This window comes from Coregonus lavaretus (genome assembly GCF_964263955.1).
Source record: "Coregonus lavaretus genome assembly, chromosome: 22".
Classification (NCBI taxonomy): Eukaryota; Metazoa; Chordata; class Actinopteri; order Salmoniformes; family Salmonidae; genus Coregonus; species Coregonus lavaretus.
The window spans coordinates 21,005,760-21,032,651 of record NC_140009.1 but is presented as its reverse complement, the minus strand read 5'-3'; the positions used below and the strand labels follow the sequence as shown (position 1 = coordinate 21,032,651).

At 43.3% G+C, this 26,892-nt stretch overlaps 1 protein-coding gene and 1 long non-coding RNA gene across 3 annotated transcripts in view; one reads left to right on the top strand and one right to left on the bottom strand.

The window, feature by feature from the left end:
* Positions 1 to 26,892, top strand: part of LOC311150356 — a 684,587-nt gene that overhangs the window by 555,717 nt on the left and 101,978 nt on the right. The gene's annotated exons all lie outside the window — the stretch shown is intronic.
* Positions 1,682 to 22,992, bottom strand: LOC311149377 (solute carrier family 2, facilitated glucose transporter member 1-like; the record flags this gene model as incomplete). Its single annotated transcript, XM_084186557.1, has 10 exons — positions 1,682 to 1,885; positions 2,278 to 2,481; positions 2,606 to 2,707; positions 2,969 to 3,073; positions 3,191 to 3,378; positions 3,604 to 3,766; positions 3,951 to 4,191; positions 10,233 to 10,393; positions 14,309 to 14,404; positions 22,975 to 22,992. 10 exons carry the CDS (start codon positions 22,990 to 22,992, stop codon positions 1,682 to 1,684), a joined length of 1,482 nt encoding a protein of 493 aa, XP_084042683.1.

Here is a 26,892-nt window from a genome sequence, read left to right as displayed (position 1 = left end):
CTTATATAGACAGGTGTGTGCCTTTTCAAATCAATTGTATTTACCACAGGTGGACTCCAATCAAGTTGTAGAAACATCTCAAGGATGATCAGTGGAAACAGGATGCAGCTGAGCTGAATTTCGAGTCTCATAGCAAAAGGTCTGAATACTTATGTAAATAAGGTATTTCTGTTTAGAATTTGTAATACATTTGCAAACATTTCTAAAAACCTGTTTTCACTTTGTCATTATGGGGTATTGTGGGTAGATTGATAAGACATTAAAAATATATATTTAATCCATTTGAGAATAAGTCTGTAACGTAACAAAATGTGGATAAAGTCAAGGGGTCTGAATACTTTCCGAATGCACTATACAAGCATTAGGTCCTACCAGAGTCATATATTAAGATATAATATAACACTTCACCTAATAAACAAAATAATTGAGGGAAATAGAGTTAGAGAATAGAGTTGGCTTCATAATTAATTAATTTTTTCATGGAGTAAATAGAATGCTTTAGCCAAGACTGTTCACATGGCTCTTCTGTTACTGAGGAGCAAAGACACAAATAAGTCAAATATGAACAAATATAACTCGGCTAGGTCAGGGATATGGTGCCTTGTTTTAACCTTTTGTCAATAAGATTTTTCAGGTGTTTTTGTTTTTATTGTCAGAGATTCCTGAAGTAAATTGTGGATGAACAGTTGGACTTGAGAATTTATCTCACTAATAACTGCATAGTTTGTGGTGATATTAAGTATTGGATAAGTGGAATGGAAAGCATTGTTTAATCCATGTTTCACTTTGTTATCTTAATAGCAGCCTGGTCAGCCCTTTTAAGCTGCAGCAAGAGACAAAAAGAGGATAAAAAGCTATTTTCCCTTTCAGGCTGATGGGGATTTAAACCAACAAGACAACATATGGACAAAGATGGTGGATAATGAAGATGTCTCATAAAGACAGTTTTATAACAGCTGGCTCTGGTCTACTTATTCCCCCAAGCCCCCCGCTCTGTCTCGCTTTCTCTTCCGTCTCTGATATGGATATCTGCCAATATTACCCAAGGGTTCACAAGGAGAGCCTCTACTTCCTGTTAATACCATAGAGATGTATAGAGATCCATGCAAAAATTGGTTATTTCCAAGTAGTGATGTATAGAGATCACTACTTGGAAATAACCAATTTTTGCATGGACATTGCCATTGAGGTCTTCCACCATTTTAAAGTATTCAACTGGGTGGGGATCAGCCAATGGGAGAATCTGAATTGCATCCCTCCCCTCTGACCTTCTCCTCCAATGGGTTTAGAGAAGGAGGCGAGGAGAGAGGAAGCGAGGAGTATGCATTTGAGATTCTCCCAATGATCAGAGCAGTCTCTTCTTCAAATTGGTTTGCCTAGTTTGTAAAGGGCTTTTAAGCTATATCCCTGCCATCTAGTGGCCACAATAAATGAATGACACAATATTTGGTTCAAGACTCCAACACTGCAGCACTTTTTTTAAACATCAAAAGAAGAAGAAAATGTACAACTTTAAAATGGAGATAGCCTCAATGGCGCTGCTTATGCTGTCACTGACGCCATAATGACACAACGTTGCGATCTCTATACATCTCTATGGTGAATACACAGTCTCTCATCGCCCCCTCCTGGAACCCCAGGCATACTGCAGTCATCTGTTTACCACAGAGAGCAGGAGAGGTTAGAGTTGGGAGTCGGCTCCCCCAAGGCTGTTCATTTCGTCAGGCGCATACTTCTCCCCTGACTGTCCGGCCTCATGGCGGAAGCTGGCAGAGATCTCGTCGAACGACCGTCCCTTGGTTTCTGGCACCTTGAAATAAGTGAAGATGAAGAAGCCCAGCAGCAGCAAGGTGAAGATGATGAAGACGTAGGGGCCACACAGTTGCTACAGAGAAGATAGAAAAGTAACATTATTTTCAAATGTTTCAATTCATAAAGTCATAAGTGCCTAAGAACAGCCCTTAGCCATGGCATATTGGCCATATACCACATCTCCTCGGGCCTTATTGCTTAAATATACCATGGCTAAGAGCTGTTCTTAGGCACAACGCTAAGTCATATACCACAAACCCCAGAGATGCCTTATTGCTATTATAAACTGGTTACCAACATAAACCAGTGGTATATTGTCTGATATACACACAGCTGAAATGCTGTTTCAGCCTATCAGCATCCAGGACCCAAACTACAAAGTTTATAATAATTAATATACATATGTAACAGAGCCATCAAGGCAGTAACCCAGAAATCTGTGAGTTTTTTTTTCTGTCTCCTTGCCTCAACGTATTGGAAGGTCATGCCCACTATGAAGTTCGCCGACCAGTTGGAGAATCCAGCCACGGCAAAGGCAGAGGGCCGAGGACCTTGGCTGAAGAGCTCAGCCACAATGAACCAGGGGATGGGGCCCGGGCCGATCTCAAAGAAGGCCACAAAGCTGAAGATGGCTATGATGCTGACGTAGGACATCCACGGCAGCTGGTCCTGAGGAAAAACATGGGGGAACATCAGTGGAGGAGGCTGGCTGAGGTAGTCATGTACATAAAATATGATATATACAAATCCAGTGATTTTTTTGAATGTTTTTTTATTGCGCCATTATACATACCAGCAGTGCCATGGCTACTGTCATCAGGACAGCTGAGAATGCCATCCCCAGTAACCCAGTGAGGTGAAGGGATCTTCGCCCAGCACGCTCCACAACGAATAGCTAAATAAAGAGAGAGAGGAAGAGGAGAAGAATGGTGGTGTTAGTGGGGTTTGTGGAGTGGATACATTTCCAAGACACATTTCTGTTGTTACAGTCAGATGGACAACACATATATCTCCTTATCTATTCTAATGGAAACAATAATCATATTTAATCAATTTCAGTCCCACCATAAAATCTTCACACATTGTTGAGATGCTCATATGATCACTGGGACTGGGCTCCTATTTATGGATGTTGTACAGTGTTTATCAGACTTACAGACACAACAGTGAAGGCTGTATTGACCACTCCAGCACCAATCGTAGCGTAGACTGGCTGAGAGACCCCCGCCTTCTCAAAGATCCTGGTGGAGTAGTAGAAAACCTGCACAAAAAGGTAATAATTGAGTGGATCATATAGTTTGAAGTGTGTGTGTGCATGAGTTAGCATGTGTGTGTATTTGCAAGTCAGTGTGTGTCTCCCAGAGTGTCCCACACTCACAGCGTTGATGCCAGACAGCTGCTGGGAGAGCTGGAGCATGATGGCGATGAAGATGGGCTGGCGGTAGAGTGGCGAGCGGAACAGCTCCAGGATGGTCACCTTCTTCTCCCTCATCATCTGCCTGGCCTCCTCCTTCATCTCCTGCATGTCGGCGCCCACCTCCTCAGTGCCTCGCAGCTTCTCCAGCACTGCAGGGAAATACACAACTCAGGACTCAGCTCCATTCCCTCCTCCTGGAGAGCTACTGGAGGTGCAGCCTTTTGTTCCTGCCTTACTCTAACACACCAGATTCTATTAATAAGCTTCTGGTCAGGACCATGATAAGTTGAATGGTGTGTTAGAGCAGGGCTGGAACAAAAGCTTTCCATGGGAATAGGGTGTAAGGGTGTAGCAGTAGCTGGTCGGAGGCTCACCTTCTCTGGCCTTGAGCTCCTCGTTGCGGTTGATTAGGAGGAAGCGGGGGCTCTCGGGGCAGAAGGGCAACAGGATACACTGCAGCACGGCTGGGATGAATGTGAAGCCCAGCAGGAAGGGCCACAGAGTGGAGTTCCCCATGATCGACTCGATCCCAAACACCTGTAAGAAACAAAACGACACTAATTATGCAGTCAATGAAAGATAAACTACCATGGAAATACACTGTGGTAAGGTTGTGAGGTTACTTGAGCACTGTATGTTGGTGGAAAGAGCATATTTGTCAAGATGATTGTGCTGTATCACTAGCTTTAAAAAATAAAGTCACCCGACGGACAGTGCCTACCTGTGCCATGAGGATGCCAAGGACGATGCCCAGCTGGTGCAGAGTGCCCAGCGCCCCGCGGAGCGAGGTGGGCGCAATCTCCCCCACGTACATGGGCACGAAGCCAGTGGACAGGCCGGAGTAGAGCCCCACGATGAAGCGCCCGATGATCAGCATCTCCCACGACGCCGCCAGCTTGGAGAAGCCCATGAACCCGGCGGCGATAAACGCCAGCACGTTGGCGATGAGCATCGAGTTTCTCCTGCAAATCATTCACAGAGAGGTCTTCTTCACTTCCTAAAGGCACAAAAATGCTATACTGTTGTTGAGGTGCACAGGACAGCACAACAAACCGAAATAACCCATGATTACCACCAGTGGCGACACGTCATTCAGGCAGAGTGTGCAAAGCTGTCATCAAGGCAAAGGGTGGCTATTTGAAGAATCTCAAATATATTTGGATTTGTTTAACACTTTTTTGGTTACTATGTGATTCCATATGTGTTATTTCATAGTTTTGATGTCTTCACTATTATTCTACAATGTAAAACATAGTAAAAATTAAGAAAAACCCTTGGAATGAGTAGGGGTGTTCAAACTTTTGACTGGTAGTATATATATATATATATATATATATATATATATATATATATATATATATATATATATACAGTGAGGGAAAAAAGTATTTGATCCCCTGCTGATTTTGTACGTTTGCCCACTGACAAAGACATGATCAGTATATAATTTTAATGGTAGGTTCATTTGAACAGTGAGAGACAGAATAACAACAAAAACATTCAGAAAAACGCATGTCAAAAATGTTATAAATTGATTTGCATTTTAATGTGGGAAATAAGTATTTGACCCCTCTGCAAAACATGACTTAGTACTTGGTGGCAAAACCCTTGTTGGCAATCACAGAGGTCAGACGTTTCTTGTAGTTGGCCACCAGGTTTGCACACATCTCAGGAGGGATTTTGTCCCACTCCTCTTTGCAGATCTTCTCCAAGTCATTAAGGTTTCGAGGCTGACGTTTGGCAACTCGAACCTTCAGCTCCCTCCACAGATTTTCTATGGGATTAAGGTCTGGAGACTGGCTAGGCCACTCCAGGACCTTAATGTGCTTATTCTTGAGCCACTCCTTTGTTGCCTTGGCTGTGTGTTTTGGGTCATTGTCATGCTGGAATACCCATCCACAACCCATTTTTCAATGCCCTGGCTGAGGGAAGGAGGTTCTCACCCAAGATTTGACGGTACATGGCCCCGTCCATCGTCCCTTTGATGCGGTGCATTTGTCCTGTCCCCTTAGCAGAAAAACACCCCCAAAGCATAATGTTTCCACCTCCATGTTTGACGGTGGGGATGGTGTTCTTGGCGTCATAGGCAGCATTCCTCCTCCTCCAAACACAGCGAGTTGAGTTGATGCCAAAGAGCTCCATTTTGGTGTCATCTGACCACAACACTTTCACCCAGTTCTACTCTGAATCATTCAGATGTTCATTGGCAAACTTCAGATGGGCCTGTATATGTGCTTTCTTGAGCAGGGGGACCTTGCGGGCACTGCAGGATTTCAGTCCTTCACGGCGTAGTGGGTTACCAATTGTTTCTTGGTGACTATGGTCCCAGCTGCCTTGAGATCATTGAGATCCTCCCGTGTAGTTCTGGGCTGATTCCTCACCGTTCTCATGATCATTGCAACTCCACGAGGTGAGATCTTGCATGGAGCCCCAGGCCGAGGGAGATTGACAGTTCTTTTGTGTTTCTTCCATTTGCGAATAATCGCACCAACTGTTGTCACCTTCTCACCAAGCTGCTTGGCGATGGTCTTGTAGCCCATTCCAGCCTTGTGTAGGTCTACAATCTTGTCCCTGACATCCTTGGAGCTCTTTGGTCTTGGCCATGGTGGAGAGTTTGGAATCTGATTGATTGCTTCTGTGGACAGGTGTCTTTTATACAGGTAAAAAGCTGAGATTAGGAGCACTCCCTTTAAGAGTGTGCTCCTAATCTCAGCTCGTTACCTGTATTAAAGACACCTGGGAGCCAGAAATCTTTCTGATTGAGAGGGGGTCAAATACTTATTTCCCTCATTAAAATGCAAATCAATTTATAACATTTTTGACATGCGTTTTTCTGGATTTTGTTGTTGTTATTCTGTCTCTCACTGTTCAAATAAACCTACCATAAAAATTATAGACTGATCATTTCTATGTCAGTGGGCAAATGTACAAAATCAGCAGGGGATCAAATACTTTTCCCTCACTATATATATATATATATATATATATATATATTATTATTATTTTTGCCTGTTTTGCATGTTATTATTTTGGCATTAATTCGTGTCACATATCAGTTTGCAAACAATGTAAAAAATTAATCATTGAGTTATTAAAGCCGCATACAAACATGGTATTTTTTTTGCTTTCTTGAGTAAGGCAGCTCCAAAATGCAGGTGTTTTCTGTGGTGGTGAGGCAGCCAGCGGAAAATATGGAGCGTAGGGGTTGGTAATGTTCTCTAGTTGCGCCGTGATTGGCTCAGTGTTCTGTCAGTCATGGGGACACTACATCACCGCAATATCTACAGGTAGAGCTAAAAAATTCAAGCCCCTTGGGTGCTGTAATAGACTTACATTAGAAGTGCCAACCCAAGAAGGCTCAAGGTCATTGGCCACAGATAAAATGACGTCAAATCACGTTACAGTGGGGAAAAAAAGTATTTAGTCAGCCACCAATTGTGCTAGTTCTCCCACTTAAAAAGATGAGAGAGGCCTGTAATTTTCGTCATAGGTACACGTCAACTATGACAGACAAATTGAGAAAAAATTATGGTGGAAAATAAGTATTTGGTCACCTACAAACAAGCAAGATTTCTGGCTCTCACAGACCTGTAACTTCTTCTTTAAGAGGCTCCTCTGTCCTCCACTCGTTACCTGTATTAATGGCACCTGTTTGAACTTGTTATCAGTATAAAAGACACCTGTCCACAACCTCAAACAGTCACACTCCAAACTCCACTATGGCCAAGACCAAAGAGCTGTCAAAGGACACCAGAAACAACATTGTAGACCTGCACCAGGCTGGGAAGACTGAATCTGCAATAGGTAAGCAGCTTGGTTTGAAGAAATCAACTGTGGGAGCAATTATTAGGAAATGGAAGACATACAAGACCACTGATAATCTCCCTCGATCTGGGGCTCCACGCAAGATCTCACCCCGTGGGGTCAAAATGATCACAAGAACGGTGAGCAAAAATCCCAGAACCACACGGGGGGACCTAGTGAATGACCTGCAGAGAGCTGGGACCAAAGTAACAAAGCCTACCATCAGTAACACACTACGCCGCCAGGGACTCAAATCCTGCAGTGCCAGACGTGTCCCCCTGCTTAAGCCAGTACATGTCCAGGCCCGTCTGAAGTTTGCTAGAGTGCATTTGGATGATCCAGAAGAGGATTGGGAGAATGTCATATGGTCAGATGAAACCAAAATAGAACTTTTTGGTAAAAACTCAACTCGTCGTGTTTGGAGGACAAAGAATGCTGAGTTGCATCCAAAGACCACCATACCTACTGTGAAGCATGGGGGTGGAAACATCATGCTTTGGGGCTGTTTTTCTGCAAAGGGACCAGTACGACTGATCCGTGTAAAGGAAAGAATGAATGGGGCCATGTATCCTGAGATTTTGAGTGAAAACCTCCTTCCATCAGCAAGGGCATTGAAGATGAAACGTGGCTGGCTCTTTCAGCATGATAATGATCCCAAACACACCGCCCGGGCAACGAAGGAGTGGCTTCGTAAGAAGCATTTCAAGGTCCTGGAGTGGCCTAGCCAGTCTCCAGATCTCAACCCCATAGAAAATCTTTGGAGGGAGTTGAAAGTCCGTGTTGCCCATCGACAGCCCCAAAACATCACTGCTCTAGAGGAGATCTGCATGGAGGAATGGGCCAAAATACCAGCAGCAGTGTGTGAAAACCTTGTAAAGACTTACAGAAAACGTTTGACCTGTGTCATTGCCAACAAAGGGTATATAACAAAGTATTGAGAAACTTTTGTTATTGACCAAATACTTATTTTCCACCATAATTTGCAAATCAATTCATTAAAAATCCTACAATGTGATTTTCAGGATTTTTTTCTTCTCATTTTGTCTGTCATAGTTGATGTGTACCTATGATGAAAATTACAGGCCTCTCTCATCTTTTTAAGTGGGAGAACTTGCACAATTGGTGGCTGACTAAATACTTTTTTCCCCCACTGTATATCTACAGTAGCTTTTATTGGACTGATCATGTCAACATCATACGTTAAACATCTTAGCTAGCAGTCATCATCATGAATCAAGTAGACAATCTACTGGCAAATCCTTTTCAATCCTTGTCATATGAAGATAAAATATAGATAAAACGTATCGGTGCTCATCAGCCATTGGACATAAACATTACACAACAAGTTGGAAATCACAAATTCAACAAGGAGTGCTAAGGCGCCACTGCAGCCCTGGGTTCGATCCCAGGCTGTGTCACAGCTGGCTGTGACCGGGAGACCCATGAGGCGGCGCACAATTGGCCCAGCGTCGTCCAGGTTAGGGGAGGGTTTGGCCGGCCGGGATGTCTTTGTCTCATCGTGCTCTAGAGACTCCTTGTGGCGGGCCAGGCTTCTGCAAGCTGAATTTGATCGTCAGGTCGAATGTTTCCTCCAACACATTGGTGCGGCTGGCTTCCGGGTTAAGCGAGCAGTGTGTCAAGAAGCAGTGCGACTTGGCTCTCGACCTTCGCCGAGTCGGTAGGGGAGTTGCAGCGATGTGACAAGATCGTAACTACCAATTGGATATCACGAAAAAGGGGGTAACGCCATGGGCCAGAAAAGTTTGAAAACATTGGCCATGCTGTCAATACAGCATCACTTCTGCTGCATTCAAAACAACTGGAAACTTGGAACTGGGAAATCTCAGACTTCAGTGGGTTCAAGACAACTGGGAACTAGCTCTATCTTTGGTCTCTTTGTTGCCTCTCTGATTAATGCCCTCCTTGCCTGGTCCGTGAGTTTTGGTGGGCGGCCCTCTCTTGGCAGGTTTGTTGTGGTGCCATATTATTTAAAAAAAATTCTAATGGATTTAATGGTGCTCCGTGGGATGTTCAAAGTTTCTGATATATATATATAACCCAACCCTGATCTGTACTTCTCCACAACTTTGTCCCTGACCTGTTTGGAGAGCTCCTTGGTCTTCGTGGTGCCGCTTGCTTGGTGGTGCCCCTTGCTTAGTGGTGTTGCAGACTCTGGGGCCTTTCAGAACAGGTGTATATATACTGAGATCATGTGACAGATCATGTGACACTTGGATTGCACACAGGTGGACTTTATTTAACTAATTATGTGACTTCTGAAGGTAATTGGTTGCACCATATCTTATTTAGGGGCTTCAGAGCAAAGGGGGTGAATACATATGCACGCACCACTTTTCCGTTATTTATTTTGTATAATTTTTTTAAACAAGTAATTTTTTTCATTTCACTTCACCAATTTGAACTATTTTGTGCATGTCCATTACATGAAATCCAAATAAAATTAAATTTTAATTACAGGTTGTAATGCAATAAAATAGGAAAAAACGCCTAGGGGGATGAATACTTTTGCAAGGCACTTTTTAGAGAAATGTCATCATCTAATATTGTAAGAGCTTTCATTGTCTGCTAATATGCCCCCTTTATTTATCCTACGGTTCTGACTGGTACAGGGAGAATACTGTAAGAAGGGCCCATGTTCTGGATTCTGTCGCTGTACATTTCAAAAGGGCTGAACAAATAGTTATATTGACTACGTCCGTCCTAGCTCGCTCATTAATGTCTTAATCGAAATTATGGATTGCCTCTTATCCGCTCGTCTTCCCCTTATGCCATAGTTTGTACATCTCAATTGTCAGTAGAAACCACATTTGTTTAAGCAAGCCAGTGATTCCAGCTATGTTTTTTTAAAAGGCAGTAAATGAGGCTGAATTAACTGTTTCGCTGCCAGACAAGGCTCCGCTGATAGCCAGTTGTAGCAGTGGTAAGATGTTGGGACTGCTGTTGGGACTCTGCTGTTGGGACAGCATTATGTAGGCCCTAACAGTTTGTGGGCACCATTTGTCACCATTATAGCGCAATTAATGTATTGTTTAGTGTTGTGTAGTGTCTTTGCTGGCTTGCATCAAAAACATAATATTTGAGTTTGCCCCACCAAGATTTACATGCTAAACTCGCCACTGATTACCACACCCTTTTAATGTGAATACCAGCCTAAAATACATTAACACTGCAGTTTTACCTGCCCAGGCGGTTGACGAACAGGCCCACGGAGAAGGAGCCGAAAATGCCCCCGACAGAGAAGATGGCTACGGAGATGGACCACAGGGTGGTCAGGGATGTCGTAGGGATGGGCTCAGAGTACCTGCTGTTCCACGTGTCATTCAAGAAGCCTTCGATGATCTACGGTACAATACAACATAACACATGAAGAACATATATTAACTATAGTCATCATTGAAGGTTGATGGAGACGTTAAATAATATAATTATCATACATACATACAGTCACAATTCACTTCATAGTAAATTACCAACTATACAGTGAAATTATAGATATTGCACAGAACTAAAATCTTGCATAATTGAGTCGGATGCTTGTTTAAATTCTAGGGGCAGACGTGTTATAAAAGATACTAGAACGAGGAGCGGAAGTAGGGCGGTAGCTCCACTCCCCTCTCTTTGCAAGTTACAGGCAAGTATGGGCCAAATGTCCCCTCCCCTTCCGCAATTGGAACGATGTGAACATCTGTGAAATCGTGATTTGTCCAAATAATCAGTGACGAAACATCAGAGCACCGGAGATTCAGGAAGCAAGATAGTTCATTACAGGACTTCATGTTGACAAACAAAAGTCAGGGTGCCGTTGATATACGCATGAGTCAGGCAGAGTTTATTGCCCTCCAAAGAATATGCCCTGGGTCTCTGACTATGTAATACTCAGCTCACTGGGCAGAAACTGGTTGAATCAAAGATGTTTCCACATCATTTCAACAAAAAAAGTAAATGTGATGACGTTGAATCAACGTGGAAAACTGATTGGATTTGAAAAAAGTCATCAACGTAAGGGAATTTCGTATTCTTTTCACCCAACTTTTAAACTAAATCCAATGACATGGTGACATTTTTCGTTAAGTGGGTTAAAACCTTCCTAGAAGTCACAAAGGGTGCACGGAAGGACATGTCAAAATGCTGAATGAGATTTATAGAATTTTCCATGTGGTCTATATTAAAGGGCACTTCATTTAATATAACAGGCTTTTAAAATTCAATATTGGTGCACAATTTCTACTTCAAATATCAGAGGGACGCAAAAGGCACTCGTTCATGGGACAACTCAGTTACACTCCTCTAGCCTCCCCTTTCCTTTAATCCTGTGAATTTGACAATAATCCTCGTTATCTCTGCCACGTGTAATGGACACACCTCTAGTGAACTGATCACAATGGTAAACCTTTCCCAAACTTCCCAGTTGGAGGCTTCCTGGAATAAGATGAAAATATTTGAATCCTCCAACCGGGATTTCAGGAAAACCTGGGAATTTTGGGAAAGTTACTGGAATTCGCTATAATAGATGGTGACTTTCCACCCCAGACCGTGGAGGCAATTACACGCCTTGCATAACAAAGTATCAAAGAGGCTTGGATCCTAGTAGTTACCTCACTGGCCTACACACCTCCTGTAATCTTTAATCTATGCAACTATTTACAGTGCTCATGTGCTCAGGTGTCCTGAAGAGGCTCCAGGATTCACCGATCGCCTTACACCTCCCAAATCACACACACACACATATGTAAGTACACGCACTCACACAGTAATACACATTCTTATTAACAGAGCAGGCGTCTGTTAGATTAATTTGGATTTTAAGAATAATGACTAAAGAATTTCACCCCAAACACAGTATAAATGTTAGAATTATCATGTAGTGTCAACCCACTAACAGAGGGGGCGGTACTAACCATTCAAGGGGGAAGGCGGGAACTGTTTAAGAAAGCCACCTAAAGGTGGGAGGAGCATAGTGCCTTTGTTTGTCAAGAAGTATAAAAACAGTATGTTGTGTCTTTGGCAGGAGAGCTCTCTCCATGAATAAAAATACAGATAAGACTTGTGAGTTGTGGACCTTGAATCATTTATGATTAAAACCAGAGCCTTACAACCTCTGGTAATGATTCAAGCTTAGGTTGAATTAGAGATAGAAATTCACGTGACAGCGTCAGTGAAACCTCAAGTAACATTCTTAAGAAGCTGCTGGAGTAAAGTACATACAGTACCAGAGTCTCTCTAGTATATCTGCCAGACTGTCACTTAGCCAAGTGTTAAATTCAGTAGAAGGGCTGCATCTAATCTCCTCTCACCAGTGAGTCTCACCATGTCAGTCAAAGATCCTACATGAATGTGATGTATCACCTTTGATTGACCTGGCAGGGCTCCTGCTGGAGAGATGAGATGCAATCCGTCGGACATGCATTACGGCACCTTTGGGTAGGAGACCTACAGTGGGGGAAAAAAGTATTTAGTCAGCCACCAATTGTGCAAGTTCTCCCACTTAAAAAGATGAGAGAGGCCTGTAATTTTCATCATAGGTACACGTCAACTATGACAGACAAAATTAGAAAAAAAAATCCAGAAGGATTTCCAGTAGGATTTTTTATGAATTTATTTGCAAATTATGGTGGAAAATAAGTATTTGGTCAACAACAAAAGTTTCTCAATACTTTGTTATATACCCTTTGTTGGCAATGACACAGGTCAAACGTTTTCTGTAAGTCTTCACAAGGTTTTCACACACTGTTGCTGGTATTTTGGCCCATTCCTCCACGCAGATCTCCTCTAGAGCAGTGATGTTTTGGGGCTGTCGCTGGGCAACACAGACTTTCAACTCCCTCCAAAGATTTTCTATGGGGTTGAGATCTGGAGACTGGCTAGGCCACTCCAGGACCTTGAAATGCTTCTTACGAAGCCACTCCTTCGTTGCCCGGGCGGTGTGTTTGGGATCATTGTCATGCTGAAAGACCCAGCCATGTTTCATCTTCAATGCCCTTGCTGATGGAAGGAGGTTTTCACTCAAAATCTCACGATACATGGCCCCATTCATTCTTTCCTTTACACGGATCAGTCGTCCTGGTCCCTTTGCAGAAAAACAGCCCCAAAGCATGATGTTTCCACCCCCATGCTTCACAGTAGGTATGGTGGTCTTTGGATGCAACTCAGCATTCTTTGTCCTCCAAACACGACGAGTTGAGTTTTTACCAAAAAGTTCTATTTTGGTTTCATCTGACATTCTCCCAATCCTCTTCTGGATCATCCAAATGCACTCTAGCAAACTTCAGACGGGCCTGGACATGTACTGGCTTAAGCAGGGGGACACGTCTGGCACTGCAGGATTTGAGTCCCTGGCGGCGTAGTGTGTTACTGATGGTAGGCTTTGTTACTTTGGTCCCAGCTCTCTGCAGGTCATTCACTAGGTGTGGTTCTGGGATTTTTGCTCACCGTTCTTGTGATCATTTTGACCCCACGGGGTGAGATCTTGCGTGGAGCCCCAGATCGAGGGAGATTATCAGTGGTCTTGTATGTCTTCCATTTCCTAATAATTGCTCCCACAGTTGATTTCTTCAAACCAAGCTGCTTACCTATTGCAGATTCAGTCTTCCCAGCCTGGTGCAGGTCTACAATTTTGTTTCTGGTGTCCTTTGACAGCTCTTTGGTCTTGGCCATAGTGGAGTTTGGAGTGTGACTGTTTGAGGTTGTGGACAGGTGTCTTTTATACTGATAACAAGTTCAAACAGGTGCCATTAATACAGGTAACGAGTGGAGGACAGAGGAGCCTCTTAAAGAAGACGTTACAGGTCTGTGAGAGCCAGAAATCTTGCTTGTTTGTAGGTGACCAAATACTTATTTTCCACCATAATTTGCAAATAAATTCATAAAAAATCCTACAATGTGATTTTCTGGAGAAAAAAATGCTCATTTTGTCTGTCATAGTTGACGTGTACCCATGATGAAAATTACAGCCCTCTCTCATCTTTTTAAGTGGGAGAACTTGCACAATTGGTGGCTGACTAAATACTTTTTTTCCCCACTGTATGCATCTCTGAGGAACATAACCTGCTGAGCTAGTCAGGGGTGTCAAGAAAGAATAGGAAGAATACTGTCTTTACATTCAATGGATTTGGACAGGCTTCTACGGGTCACAAACATAGAATCTGCGTCCAAAATGTAACTTTATTCTCTATACAGGGCCTCTATGGCTCTGTCCAAAAATATGCACCATATAGGGATTAGGGTGCCATTTGAAATTGGCCATTTCTCACTCACCTTTTGGGGAGCATTGATGACCCCTGTGTTGTAGCCAAACTGCAGGGAGCCAATCACAGCTGTTCCCACTGCCATCATCAGCTGGAGCGTCAACCCCTGTGGGCACAGAGGAAAAACAAACAAACGTCTCTTCAGTTTTACAAAGAAAAGCTCTAGCCGCTTCAGAACACATGCATTAAAGCATTATCCTACAAGTAATTGTTGTTGTTTTATACTATCTTTGAGAGAGGGTATATGTAGCCTAATCTGATTTTATACAAGAAATATCTGACATGGATGAGAGGACAGGTGAATTGGGACTAAGACTTAATAAATGTGCACAAGAAATTGAGACCTGACTTGGACTCTTCTGTGTTAACAAGTGACTGGCTGACACAGGTGGTCCATTCAGTGTAATCCCCTTAGGGACTGAGGAACATCAGTAATGTTCAGTTACAGTAATATGCTACAGTTGTCCTTGTTTTAGTTGTTTATGCTTGAAATGCGGTGAACATTTCTTTTTCATGGGTGGCTCTAATGTGAGGCCTGTTATGACTTTTATTTCGGAGAATGATATTTCTGTAGTGGGAGTAAGAGGAGAGTAGTGTGTTCTGGAAGGAACAGTTGATGACAAATGTTCTAGCTATGTCTGACGTTGGAACAACAAGTCTGAAGTCTGTAACTGTTCACAACAAAGAGTATCAGCTTTATTAAAAGTATTAATTGATCTGGACACCTGTCACATCCTTGAGCTTTGCAGGTGCACCAATTGTACTATTATGTGTGTTTTTTCACGTTATTTGTAATTTATTCTGTACATAATGTTTCTGCCACCGTCTCTTATGACCAAAAATACCTTCTGGATATCTGGATATCAGGACAGCGATTACTCACCTCGTATTGGACGAAGATTTTTTCTTCAACGAGTCGGACGCGACGGATATTCTACAGACACCCGACGAGGCCCAAATCCCCGTCATGAGAAAGAGACGAAGATATCGTGGATGTAGGTCGGGGTGCCTTGTAAGGATCCGACGGCGAGCGAGTAAACTGCCTCTTCCATCAATCCTATTAGCCAATGTTAAATCATTTGAAAATAAATTGGACGACCTAAGATCAAGGTTATCCTACCAACGGGACATTAAAAACTGTAATACCTTGTGTTTCACCGAGTCGTGGCTGAACGACGACATGGATAACATACAGCTGGCGGGATATACGCTACATCGGCAGGATAGAACGGCTGACTCCGGTAAGACAAGGGGTGGCGGACTGTGTATATTTGTAAACAACAGCTGGTGCATAGAATCTAATACTAAGGAAGTCTCAAGGTTTTGCTCGCCTGAGGTAGAGTATCTCATGATAAGCTGTAGACCACACTATTTACCAAGAGAGTTTTCATCTATATTTTTCGTAGCTGTCTATTTACCACCACAAACCGATGCTGGCAATAAGATTGTACTCAATGAGCTGTATAAGGCCATAATCTGTCTGTTTTGCTAGCACAGACTGGAATATGTTCCGGGATTCTTCCGATACAATTGAGAAGTACACCACATCAGTCACTGGCTTCATCAATAAGTGCATTGACGACGTCATCCCCACAGTGACCGTACGTACATACCCCAACCAGAAGCCATGGATTTCAGGCAACATCCGCACTGAGCTAAAGGGTAGAGCTGCCGCTTTCAAGGAGCGGGACTCTAACCCGGACGCTTATAAGAAATCCCGCTATGCCCTCCGACAAACCATCAAACAGGCAAAGAGTCAATACAGGACTAAGATTGAATTGTCCTACACCGGCTCCGACGCTCGTCGGATGTGGCGGGCTTGAAAACTATTACAGACTACAAAGGGAAGCACAGCCGCGAGCTGCCCAGTGACACAAGCCTACCAGATGAGCTAAATCACTTCTATGCTCGCTTCGAGGCAAGCAACACTGAAGCATGCATGAGAGCATCAGCTGTTCCGGATGACTATGTGATCACGCTCTCCATAGCCGATGTGAGTAAGACTTTTAAGCAGGTAAACATTCACAAGGCCGCAGGGCCAGACGGATTACCAGGACGTGTACTCCGAGCATGCGCTGACCGACTGGCAAGTGTCTTCACTGACATTTTCAACATGTCCCTGACTGAGTCTGTAATACCAACATGTTTCAAGCAGACCACCATAGTCCCTGTGCCCAAGAACACTAAGATAACCTGCCTAAATGACTACCGACCCATAGCACTCACGTCTGTAGCCATGAAGTGCTTTGAAAGGCTGGTCATGGCTCACATCAAAACCATTATCCCAGAAACCCTAGACCCACTCCAATTTGCATACCACCCCAACAGATCCACAAATTATGCAATCTCTATTGCACTCCACACTGCCCTTTCCCACCTGAACAAGAGGAACACCTACGTGAGAATGCTATTCATTGACTACAGCTCAGCGTTCAACACCATAGTGCCCTCAAAGCTCGTCACTAAGCTAAGGACCCTGGGAATAAACACCTCCTTCTGCAACTGGATCCTGGACTTCCTGACGGGCCACCCCCAGGTGGTAAGGGTAGGTAACAACACATCTGCCACGCTGATCCTCAACACGGGGGGCCCTCAGGGGTCCCCTCCTGTACTCCCTGTTCACCCATGACTGCATGGCCAGGCATGACTCCAACACCATCATTAAGTTTGCCGACGACACAATAGTGGTAGGCCTGATCACCGACAATGATGAGACAGCCTATAGGGAGGAGGTCAGAGACCTGGCCGTGTGGTGCCAGGATAACAACCTCTCCCTCAACGTGATCAAGACAAAGGAGATGATGGTGGACTGCAGGAAAAAAAAGAGGACTAAGCATGCCCCCATTCTCATCGACGGGGCTGTAGTGGAACAGGTTGAGCGCTTCAAGTTCCTTGGTGTCCACATGATAGATTAATTTGTATTTTAAGAATAATGACTAAAGGATTTCACCCCAAATACAGTATAAATGTGTGAACAGTGTTAGAGTTATAATGTAGTGTCAACCCACTAACAGAGGGGGGCGGGACTAAACATTCCAGGGTGAAGGGGACTGAGAAAACTGGTTAAAAAAAGCCTCCTAAAGGTGGGCGGAGCAAAGTGCCTTTGTGCGTCAAGGGGTATAAAGCTGTATGTTTTTTGGCGGCAGAGCTCTCCATGATTAAAAATACAGATAATTCTTGCTGGTTGTGGACCTTGAATCATTTATGATTATAACCAGAGCCTTACAACCCCTGGTAATGATTCAAGCTTAGGTTGAATTAGAGATAGAAATTCTCATGACACCACATCACCAACAAACTATCATGGTCCAAACACACCAAGACAGTTGTGAAGAGGGCACGACAAAGCCTATTCCCCCTCAGGAGACTGAAAAGATTTGGCATGGGTCCTCAGATCCTCAAAAAGTTATACAGCTGCACCATCGAGAGCATCCTGACTGGTTGCATCAGCGCCTGGTATGGCAACTACTCGGCCTCCGACTGCAAGGCACTACAGAGGGTAGTGCGTACGGCCCAGTATATCACTGGGACCAAGCTTCCTGCCATCCAGGACCTCTATACCAGGCGGTGTCAGAGGAAGGCCCTAAAAATTGTCAAAGCCACCCTAGTCATAGACTGTTCTCTCTGATACCGCACGGCAAGCAGTACCGGATCGCCAAGTCTAGGTCCAAAAGGCTTCTTAACAGCTTTTACCCCCAAGCCATAAGACTCTTGAACAGCTAATCATGGCTACCCGGACTATTTGCATTGCCCCCCCACCCCACCCCCTCTTTTACGCTGCTGCTACTCTGTTTATTATCTATGGATAGTCACTTTAACTCTACCCACATGTACATATTACCTAAATTACCTCAACTAACCGGTGCCCCTGCACATTGACTCTGTACCGGTACCCCCTGTATATAGCCTCCCTACTGTTATTTTATTTTACTGTTGCTCTTTAATTATTTGCTATTTTTATTTTTTACTTATATATTTTTTACTTAACACTTTTTTTATTTTCTTAAAACTGCCTTGTTGGTTAAGAGCTTGTAAGTAAGCATTTCACTGTTGTATTCGGCGCATGTGGCAAATACAATTGTATTTGATTTTATTTGATTGATGGTAACACTGGCTGAGACTGGTGGTCCATTCAGTATAATCCCCTTAAGGAATGAGGAACATCAGAACCTGGGCATGCAAACAGGACAGCTTGCTTACACAGGCCACACTGCGCCAAGCTACACACGAACACTTAACCTTACGTAACAAACACACCTAAACGCGTAGGCTCTTCTTAGTGAGTGACACCATCTCCAAGATGTGAAATAGTTGCAGTCACACTGACGTCTATAGAAGTTTCCCTCTTACTCATATCGACAGGAATCTCTCAGTGTAAGCATTTTCCTTATGTAATTCACAAAATATACAATCCATCATAGACTCTGCTTTAGGTATCAGGATCCAGTTAAGACTTTGGTCCCACAGACAAATTTAACCATCCCGTTCAACCCTAACTCAACAGCAATATACACTGAGCGTACAAGACATTAGGAACAACTGCTCTTTCCATGACATAGACTGACCAAGTGATTCCAGGTGAAAACTATGACCCCTTATTGATGTCACTTGTTAAATTCATTCAGTGTAAATGAAGGGGAGGAGACAGGTTAGAGAATGATTTTTAAGCCTTGAGACATGGATTGTGTATGTGTGCCATTTAGAGGGTGAATGGGCAAGACAAAAGGTTTAAGTGCCTTTGAACGGGGTATGGTAGTAGGTGCCAGGCGCACCGGTTTAAGTGTGTCAAGAACTGCAACGCTGCTGAGTTTTTCACGCTCAACAGTTTCCTGTGTGTATCAAGAATGGTCCACCACCCAAAGGACATCCAGCCAACTTGACACAACTGTGGGAAGCTTTGTAGTCAACATGGCCCAGCACCCCTGTGGAACGCTTTCGACCCAGTCCATGCCCAGACGAAAGGCTGTTCTGATGGCAAAAGGGTGTGCAACTCAGTATTAGGAAGCTGTTCCTAATGTTTTGTACACTCAGTGTATATTGTCAAAGTTTTACATCACAAACATCCTTTGTGTCAGGTCGTCTTAGTGAGTGACACAATCTCCAAGATCTAGCCACACATGTTGGGATCACATTAACAGGAAGCTATTCAACCCCATGTGAAATAGTTGCAGCCACAATGACATCCATATAAGTTTCCCTCTTACTCATATCGACAGTAATCTCTCAGTCATTTCACCTTCTAGAATCTGCATCTAGAATATATTATGTCAAAAGACAGACGCACTGAGAGTAGCTTTACTCCTACTCCTTCAAATCTTCTTAGTGAAATTCCCTTTGGACCTTATACAGCATGCACTACACCAATAAATACAATAACTTCTTTTAAAATTGTGTATCAACAAAAACATATGTCCTGCCCATGATTAAACAGCAAAACACTCTCCATCTTATCTGTCCAGGCTTGAACATGTTACATCAGTGGCCTTTTAATAGTTTAGTAATCTGGCTCCTATCTTGTGTCTGACAGTGCTCCTGTGTGGAGGTTATATGCAGGGAAGCGGAGTTGGCCAGCGTGCAGCTTTGTCAGGGATCAGCTGCTGCTGTGTCATGCTCACTCCTCCTTTTTCACCGTTGCCATGGACACGTATTGTATGCCCATTAGCATCCTGGCCGCCCAATGAGGGAAGACTGTCCCCTGTGAAGGACGAGTCCAGTGTGGGAACACTGTCAACCTATGAAGGACGAGCCCAGTGAGGGAAAACTGTCCCCTGTGAAGGACGAGCCGAGGAGTCTGAATGGAAAGTGTGGGTGGGGGGGCTTTACCGAAATGTAAACATCAGTAAATGAGAGAGAGCAAACTAGCTTTAAGGGTCAACGAGTACATTCTTTAAACACCAACAAAACAGGATGTAAACCAAACCCCACACACACGCATGACAGATGAACCAAGGCAACCTCTGTTTTATACAACTAGCCACATAATTCAGAGATAGTGAATGTGTGCCTCCTGGCAGCCTCTAAGGCACATATAATTACAGTGGATTTGAAAAATATTCAGACCCCTTCCCTTTTTCCACATTTTGTTAGGTTACAGCCTTATTCTAAAATGGATTAAATAAAAACATTTCCTCATCAATCTACACACAATACCCAATAATGACAAAGCGAAAACAGGGTTTTAGACATTTTTGCTAATGTATTAAAAGTAAAAAACAGAAATACCTTATTTACATAAGTATTCAGAACCTTTGCTATGAGACTCGAAATTGAGCACAAGTGCATCCTGTTTCCATTGATCATCCTTGAGATGTTTCTACAACTTGATTGGAGTCCACCTGTTGTAAATTCAATTGATTGAACATGATTTGGAAAGGCACACACCTGTCTATATAAGGTCCTACAGTTTACAATGCATGTCAGAGCAAAAACCAAGCCATGAGGTCGAAGGAATTGTCCATAGAGCTCCAAGACAGGATTGTGTCGAGGCACAGATCTGGGGAAGGGTACCCAAAAATGTATGCAGCATTGATGGTCCCCAAGAACATAGTGGCCTCCATCATTCTTAAATGGAAGAAGTTTGGAACCACCAAGACTCTTCCTAGAGCTGGCCACCCGGCCAAACTGAGCAATCAGGGGAGACAGGCCTTGGTCAGGGAGATGACCAAGAACCTGATGGTCACTCTGACAGAGCTCCAGAGTTCCTCTGTGGAGATGGGAGAACCTTCCAGAAGGACAACCATCTCTTAAGCACTCCACCAATCAGGCCTTTATGGTAGAGTGACCAGACCGAAGCCACTCCTCAGTAAAAGGCACGACACCCCACTTGGAGTTTGCCAAAAGGCATGTAAAGGACTCTCAGACCATGAGAAACAAGGAGGAAACCTGGCACCATCCCTACAGTGATGCATGGTGGTGGCAGCATCATGCTGTGGGAATGTTTTTCAGTGGCAGGGACTGGGAGACTAGTCAGGATCGAGGGAAAGGTAAACGGAGAAAAGTACCGAGAGATCCTTGATGAAAACCTGCTCCAGAGCGCTCAAGACCTCAGACCGGGGCGAAGGTTCACCTTCCAACAAGACAACGACCCTAAGCACACAGCCAAGACAACACAGGAGTGGCTTCGGGACAAGTCTCTGAATGTCCTTGAGTGGCCCAGCCAGAACCCAGACATGAACCCAATCGAACATCTCTGGAGAGACCTGAAAATAGCTGTGCAGCAACGCTCCCCATCCAACCTGACAGAGCTTGAGAGGATCTGCAGGGAAGAAGCTATTCGCTGCTCTGGCACCCCAATGGTGGAACAAGCTCCCCCACGACGCCAGGACAGCGGAGTCACTGACCACCTTCCGGAGACACTTGAAACCCTACCTCTTTAAGGAATACCTGGAATAGTATAAAAGTAATCCTTCTACCCCCCCCCCCTCCCCCCACCTAAAAAATAGTGGTTGTCCCACTGGCTATCATAAGTTGAATGCATCAATTTGTAAGTTGCTCTGGATAAGAGCGTCTGCTAAATGATGTAAATGTAAATGTAAGAATGGGAGAAACTCCCCAAGTACAGGTGTGCCAAGCTTGTAGCTCAGCTGGTAGAGCACGGCGCTTGTAACGCCAAGGTAGTGGGTTCGATCCCCGGGACCACCCATACACAAAAATGTATGCACGCATGACTGTAAGTCGCTTTGGATAAAAGCGTCTGCTAAATGGCATATTATTATTATACCCAAGAAGACTCGAGGCAGTAATCGCTGCCAAAGGTGCTTCAACAAAGTACTGAGTTAGGGGTCTGAATACTTATGTAAATGTGTTATTTTCGTTTTTTATTTTGAAAATATTTGCTAAAATGTCTAAAACCTGTTTTTGCTGTGTCATTATGGGGTATTGTGTGTAGATTGATGAGGAAAAATAACAATTGAATCAATTTCAGAATAAGGCTGTAACTTAACAAAATGTGGAAAACGTCAAGGGGTCTGAATACTTTACAAATGCACTGTATAAGGATGCTGAAAAGTGGATTCATATGTGTAAGAATATTACCACGTGTTTACTGCCATATGGGGACAGGGTTCCCCAAAAGGCATTAATTAATCTGGTGATTATAACATATAAGGCGTTCATCTAACTAGGATTAGGCCTATAATTTCTCAGTGTGAGCAATGAGTAATAACAAAAGAAAAACATGATTTGTTTCAAATGTTGTCAGGCAGGGGACATGCATGCACGATTGACATAGGACGTCAACACACACGCGCGCGCGCACACACACATAGATCATGTTTTGACACTTGGTCTAACTCAAATAAAGTAAAGAATTGTAAGCATTTCGTTTTATGTAATTCACAAAATAAACAATCTATCATAGACTCTGCTTTAAGTATAAGGATCCAGTCTAGACTGATATGCTAGTTTGAGACTTTGGTCCCACAAACAAATTGAACCATCCCGATGAACCCTAACCCAACAACACTACATATTGTCAAAGGTTTATATTACAGTGCAGCCCAGGCTATTCCATATACTCTACAAAAAAGTTACAACAAAGCATCTTAATTAGTAGACTATCCATAACTCATGTAGACAAAACAAGCAGCACAGGCTAACAAGACTATCCATTGGCCATCAGTATACTTTGGCTATTCGGCTAATTTGACTCGTTTTGGGGTATCTCTTTGTCATTACCTTTCCTTCGCCTTCCATTGTGATTGATCAGTGAAGTATCGATGGTTGTCGGGATAACTCGCAGCTCCTGCTTGTAGTAGCCTATTGGACAGGACACAATTATGCAGAAGAGTCTTCTAGGTTCCTTTTATATCCAGTGAGGAAACAAAAATCCACAGGGCTTACTACTCGTTAGTCTTTTTAAATACTGACATGAAAGTTTTTTTTTTATATTTAAAATCCGCAATTCATTATTACAGTTTCATTATGCGGTCTTTCATTATCTCTTGTATGGTACGCAAGTATACAGACCGTTCGTTATAGGCTCCCATTGACATGCTCTTACTGGACATAAACCGGTTAATATTATTCAATCAGCTTTCCATGTGATTGGCTGTCGGCAGCTTCGGAGCCAGTGATTCGGAGGAGTGGGAGAGAGCCTGTTTGTAAAATATGGTTCTGATTGGCTGTGGATAGCTCGGCAGATGACGTAGATCGTTGCATACTAGAATAACGTTTTCTCTGATGGACAGAGACCTTTTCCCACTTCAGTCCATATTTATGTTGCATGTGTTACTGTGAAAAAGTAATTCGAGTATCTAAGGCAAGAGCACTTGTTAATAGATTAGCATTTCAATTCTCCATTAGTAACTGTACCTTATTGCTGTAATATTATTTATTGTTAGGCTACTTTAAAAGGTATAACCTTCACCATGTGCATAATTTATTTTAAATTAAAGGAGGCATATCCATGAACCGAAGTAAAGGCTTTATAAGCCTACTTTCTTCAAATGTCTTTCATGAAATTGTTATGAAGTTCAATGATAACAAAGACAAAGACAAGCTGCTCTTTCCTGGATGTGTTAATGTTGTGAAACTGTTAGATATTACTTGTTAGATATTACTGTAGCATTTCGCTACACCCGCAATAACATCTGCAAAACACATGTATGTGACAAATAACATTTGATTTGATTTGATTTGAAGATGTTTAGATGTAGGGCTGCTCTAAAAGGACTGAGGAACGGAGTGGCATGTGCTCTGGTGCAGTGGCGGCTCCTGAAAAAATTCTCAGGAGGGGCAATTTTTCTGATGATTTAGGTGACCTACACACATTTTAAAAAAGATATGTCCAGCAACAACATGAAGACAGGGGCAGCATATAAGTCAATACCAGAAGCATTTATTGACTGATCTGGGGAGATGGATTCCAGTTTCTGTGACAGATTATAAATAATCTCTGATGCCTTTGTTATATTAGCTTTTGGTTGAATGTACTGTCGTAGTAAATATATAATGTTATAGCTTGGTCTGACTAAAATCTTGTGCATGACCCATTTTGTGTTGGGCGTTTGTTTTCAATCAATGCTGTTCCTATCCTATAACAATGGACAAAAGAGTCCTATCTTGTCAGCCTTGTCAGCAGGTGGCCAAGGACAACACCCACGCCATAGGTCTCTCAGTTCTTCCAACTCACGAGTTCTTGCTCTGAGGACACACACACACACACACACACACACACACACATCATCACTGATAACACACACACACACACACATCATCACTGTTAAACACACACACACACACACACACAAAAATCCCCTCTCTTTAGGCTGAACATTTGAAGACAGAGAACCCGACTCAGAGCCAATGCAACAGTGGAGGGGACCTCGCCCAACTCATCAGGACCAATCAAAAGATCAGAACTACTAGATTCAACCTACATCATTTATTGTATAAAATGTCTGCACACAATGTTTTCGGGGCTCTCTTCAGATAGCTCCCTAAGAGTTTGACGAACGAGTCCGTGCACGCGATTCCAGATATCTTTACCTCTGAATAAACTGCCTTTATTATACCATATCCACCCTGTCCAAAGTCTCTACTTGGTCTCAGTTCTCCAGTAAACTTGTGATTATCAACAGTACACAACGGTAACAAACAATTGGGGGAACTCACGGGGCAGATAGTAAGGTCGCAGTGACACAGAAAGCAGTTCAATGTCGGGGGTACAGAGTCGCTCTCTTACCAGGATCGATTTTCCCTGTGACTGTCAGATCGCGGTCCGCTCTGACCAGGGTGAAGCCGGCCGGCTCCACTTCTCTGTCCGGGACTCTGTCATCCAGCCAAGTCTCCCAGCTGTATTGGATTCCGCTGCCAGCAGCGTTTTCATTATTTAGTCCGTTCGTAGCGGGTATGTACACGATCAACAAGATCAGTCCAAAACCCACCACTGGAAATCCATGGTTGGCAGAATGTTTGTAAACTAAGTGTACAAATTAAAAACATAAAATAACGCCACTAAGTGTACAAATTAAAAACATAAGATAACGCCACACTGCAGGTCGCAACAGAGACGCTGCTAGCCGCTATTTTCTTAGTTACGTTCATGGTTACGTCACGTATGACGAAAGCGCGTAAGTGCAAGCCCTCAGACACCCATAGAGATTGTATTGAAAGCTTTGAAATTTGAAAAAAATAGATTTTACATGAGAGTCTATGACAGACTTCTGGGCGATTTTCAACCTGACTGAAATCGCCCCAAAAACGGGCGGGGCCATTTGAAGCACGACTTTAGCCTGATTTGACATTTAGTGGCAGTCAGATCAGATTAGAACACTGATAACTACTGTTGCCGTGATATAATTGATTAGAAAAAAAATCCCTTCCTTTTCCCGTTTGGCAGTGCGTCGCCCATATCGCCCTATTGAACACACCGCCCCTGCTCTGGTGGTTGATTTAGGAACATGGTCAATGTTGACTTACTTGGGGATTAGATTAATTATAGCTGCTGGAGCTTTTATTTTGTATTAATATAAATAAAAACGATTCTACAAACTCCCACAATACTTTTTCAGGGATTTTTCTAAATGTCAGATTGTTCTGATAAGATGTCACTAGGGTCAGACTGGGACTCTGGAGAACCATGTTTACAAGGGAAAGCTGTAGGGGTGGCACAGATTTTTCTTGAGATCCCTCTCTAGGAACCAAGAGGTGAACATTTGGCGACGCACAATATTTGCAGCAGCACGTGTTAGGTGAACTACATGTAGGATGTTATCTAGCGCACATGTTTTAGCTAGTGCAGTGTCAATGTCTTCATGAAATACCATCAGAACCAGTGATGTAGTTGTAATAAAAAAAGTGTGTAAATGCTGGTCGCCGTTCACTGTGAATTACGTAACGCTCCCTATATTTTTAATGAATTTTTTTTGCAATAGGTGGGTAAACGCTTGAGCAAAATTTTTAAAGAGCTGTGTAAACTGTGTTTATGTGTGTTTACCCACCACTATACCACTGATCAGAACATTCCCTCCCTTGTTTTGGGCCAGCATAATACAGGTTGACTGATAAAAATAAATAAATAAACAAATCCTTGAACGAGCAGATTGGCATGAACGTTGATGTACGAGTAAACAGCACACGACTGACAGGAACGACTCCTTGGTCAATGACTTGACCCAGGAGTCGTACTGGCAGCAATGACTTTCAGCAGTGCTGTTTCCAGACATAAGCGACATAAGCATCCGCTAGGGGGCCCCCCAACCAAAAATAAATACATGAATAAAGCAGCAGTCTTTCTCTTGTTGTGTCAGTCACTGACAGTCACTTAATTAGGCCATGTCAACTAACATTTTATAGATTGCTAGGTGAGTCTAGCCAGCTATCTAAACCTTGTAGTAATCATGGCCGAATTACTGACCGGGCACGCAAGGCATGGGCCCAGGGGCCCTGACCTCCAGTGGGCCCCAATTGATTTTGTTTGTCACTCTCACTCAGATATCATATGAATATTGCATAACTCATAGCAAAATGTGTAGGATGGCAGGAAATTAATTTTGAAAAAATGGCTACATTTCCCTACGAGTCGTTCCTGTCAGTCGTATGCTGTTTATTCCTGCATTGTGGTAATGCCAAGCTGTTCTTTCCTGGATGTGT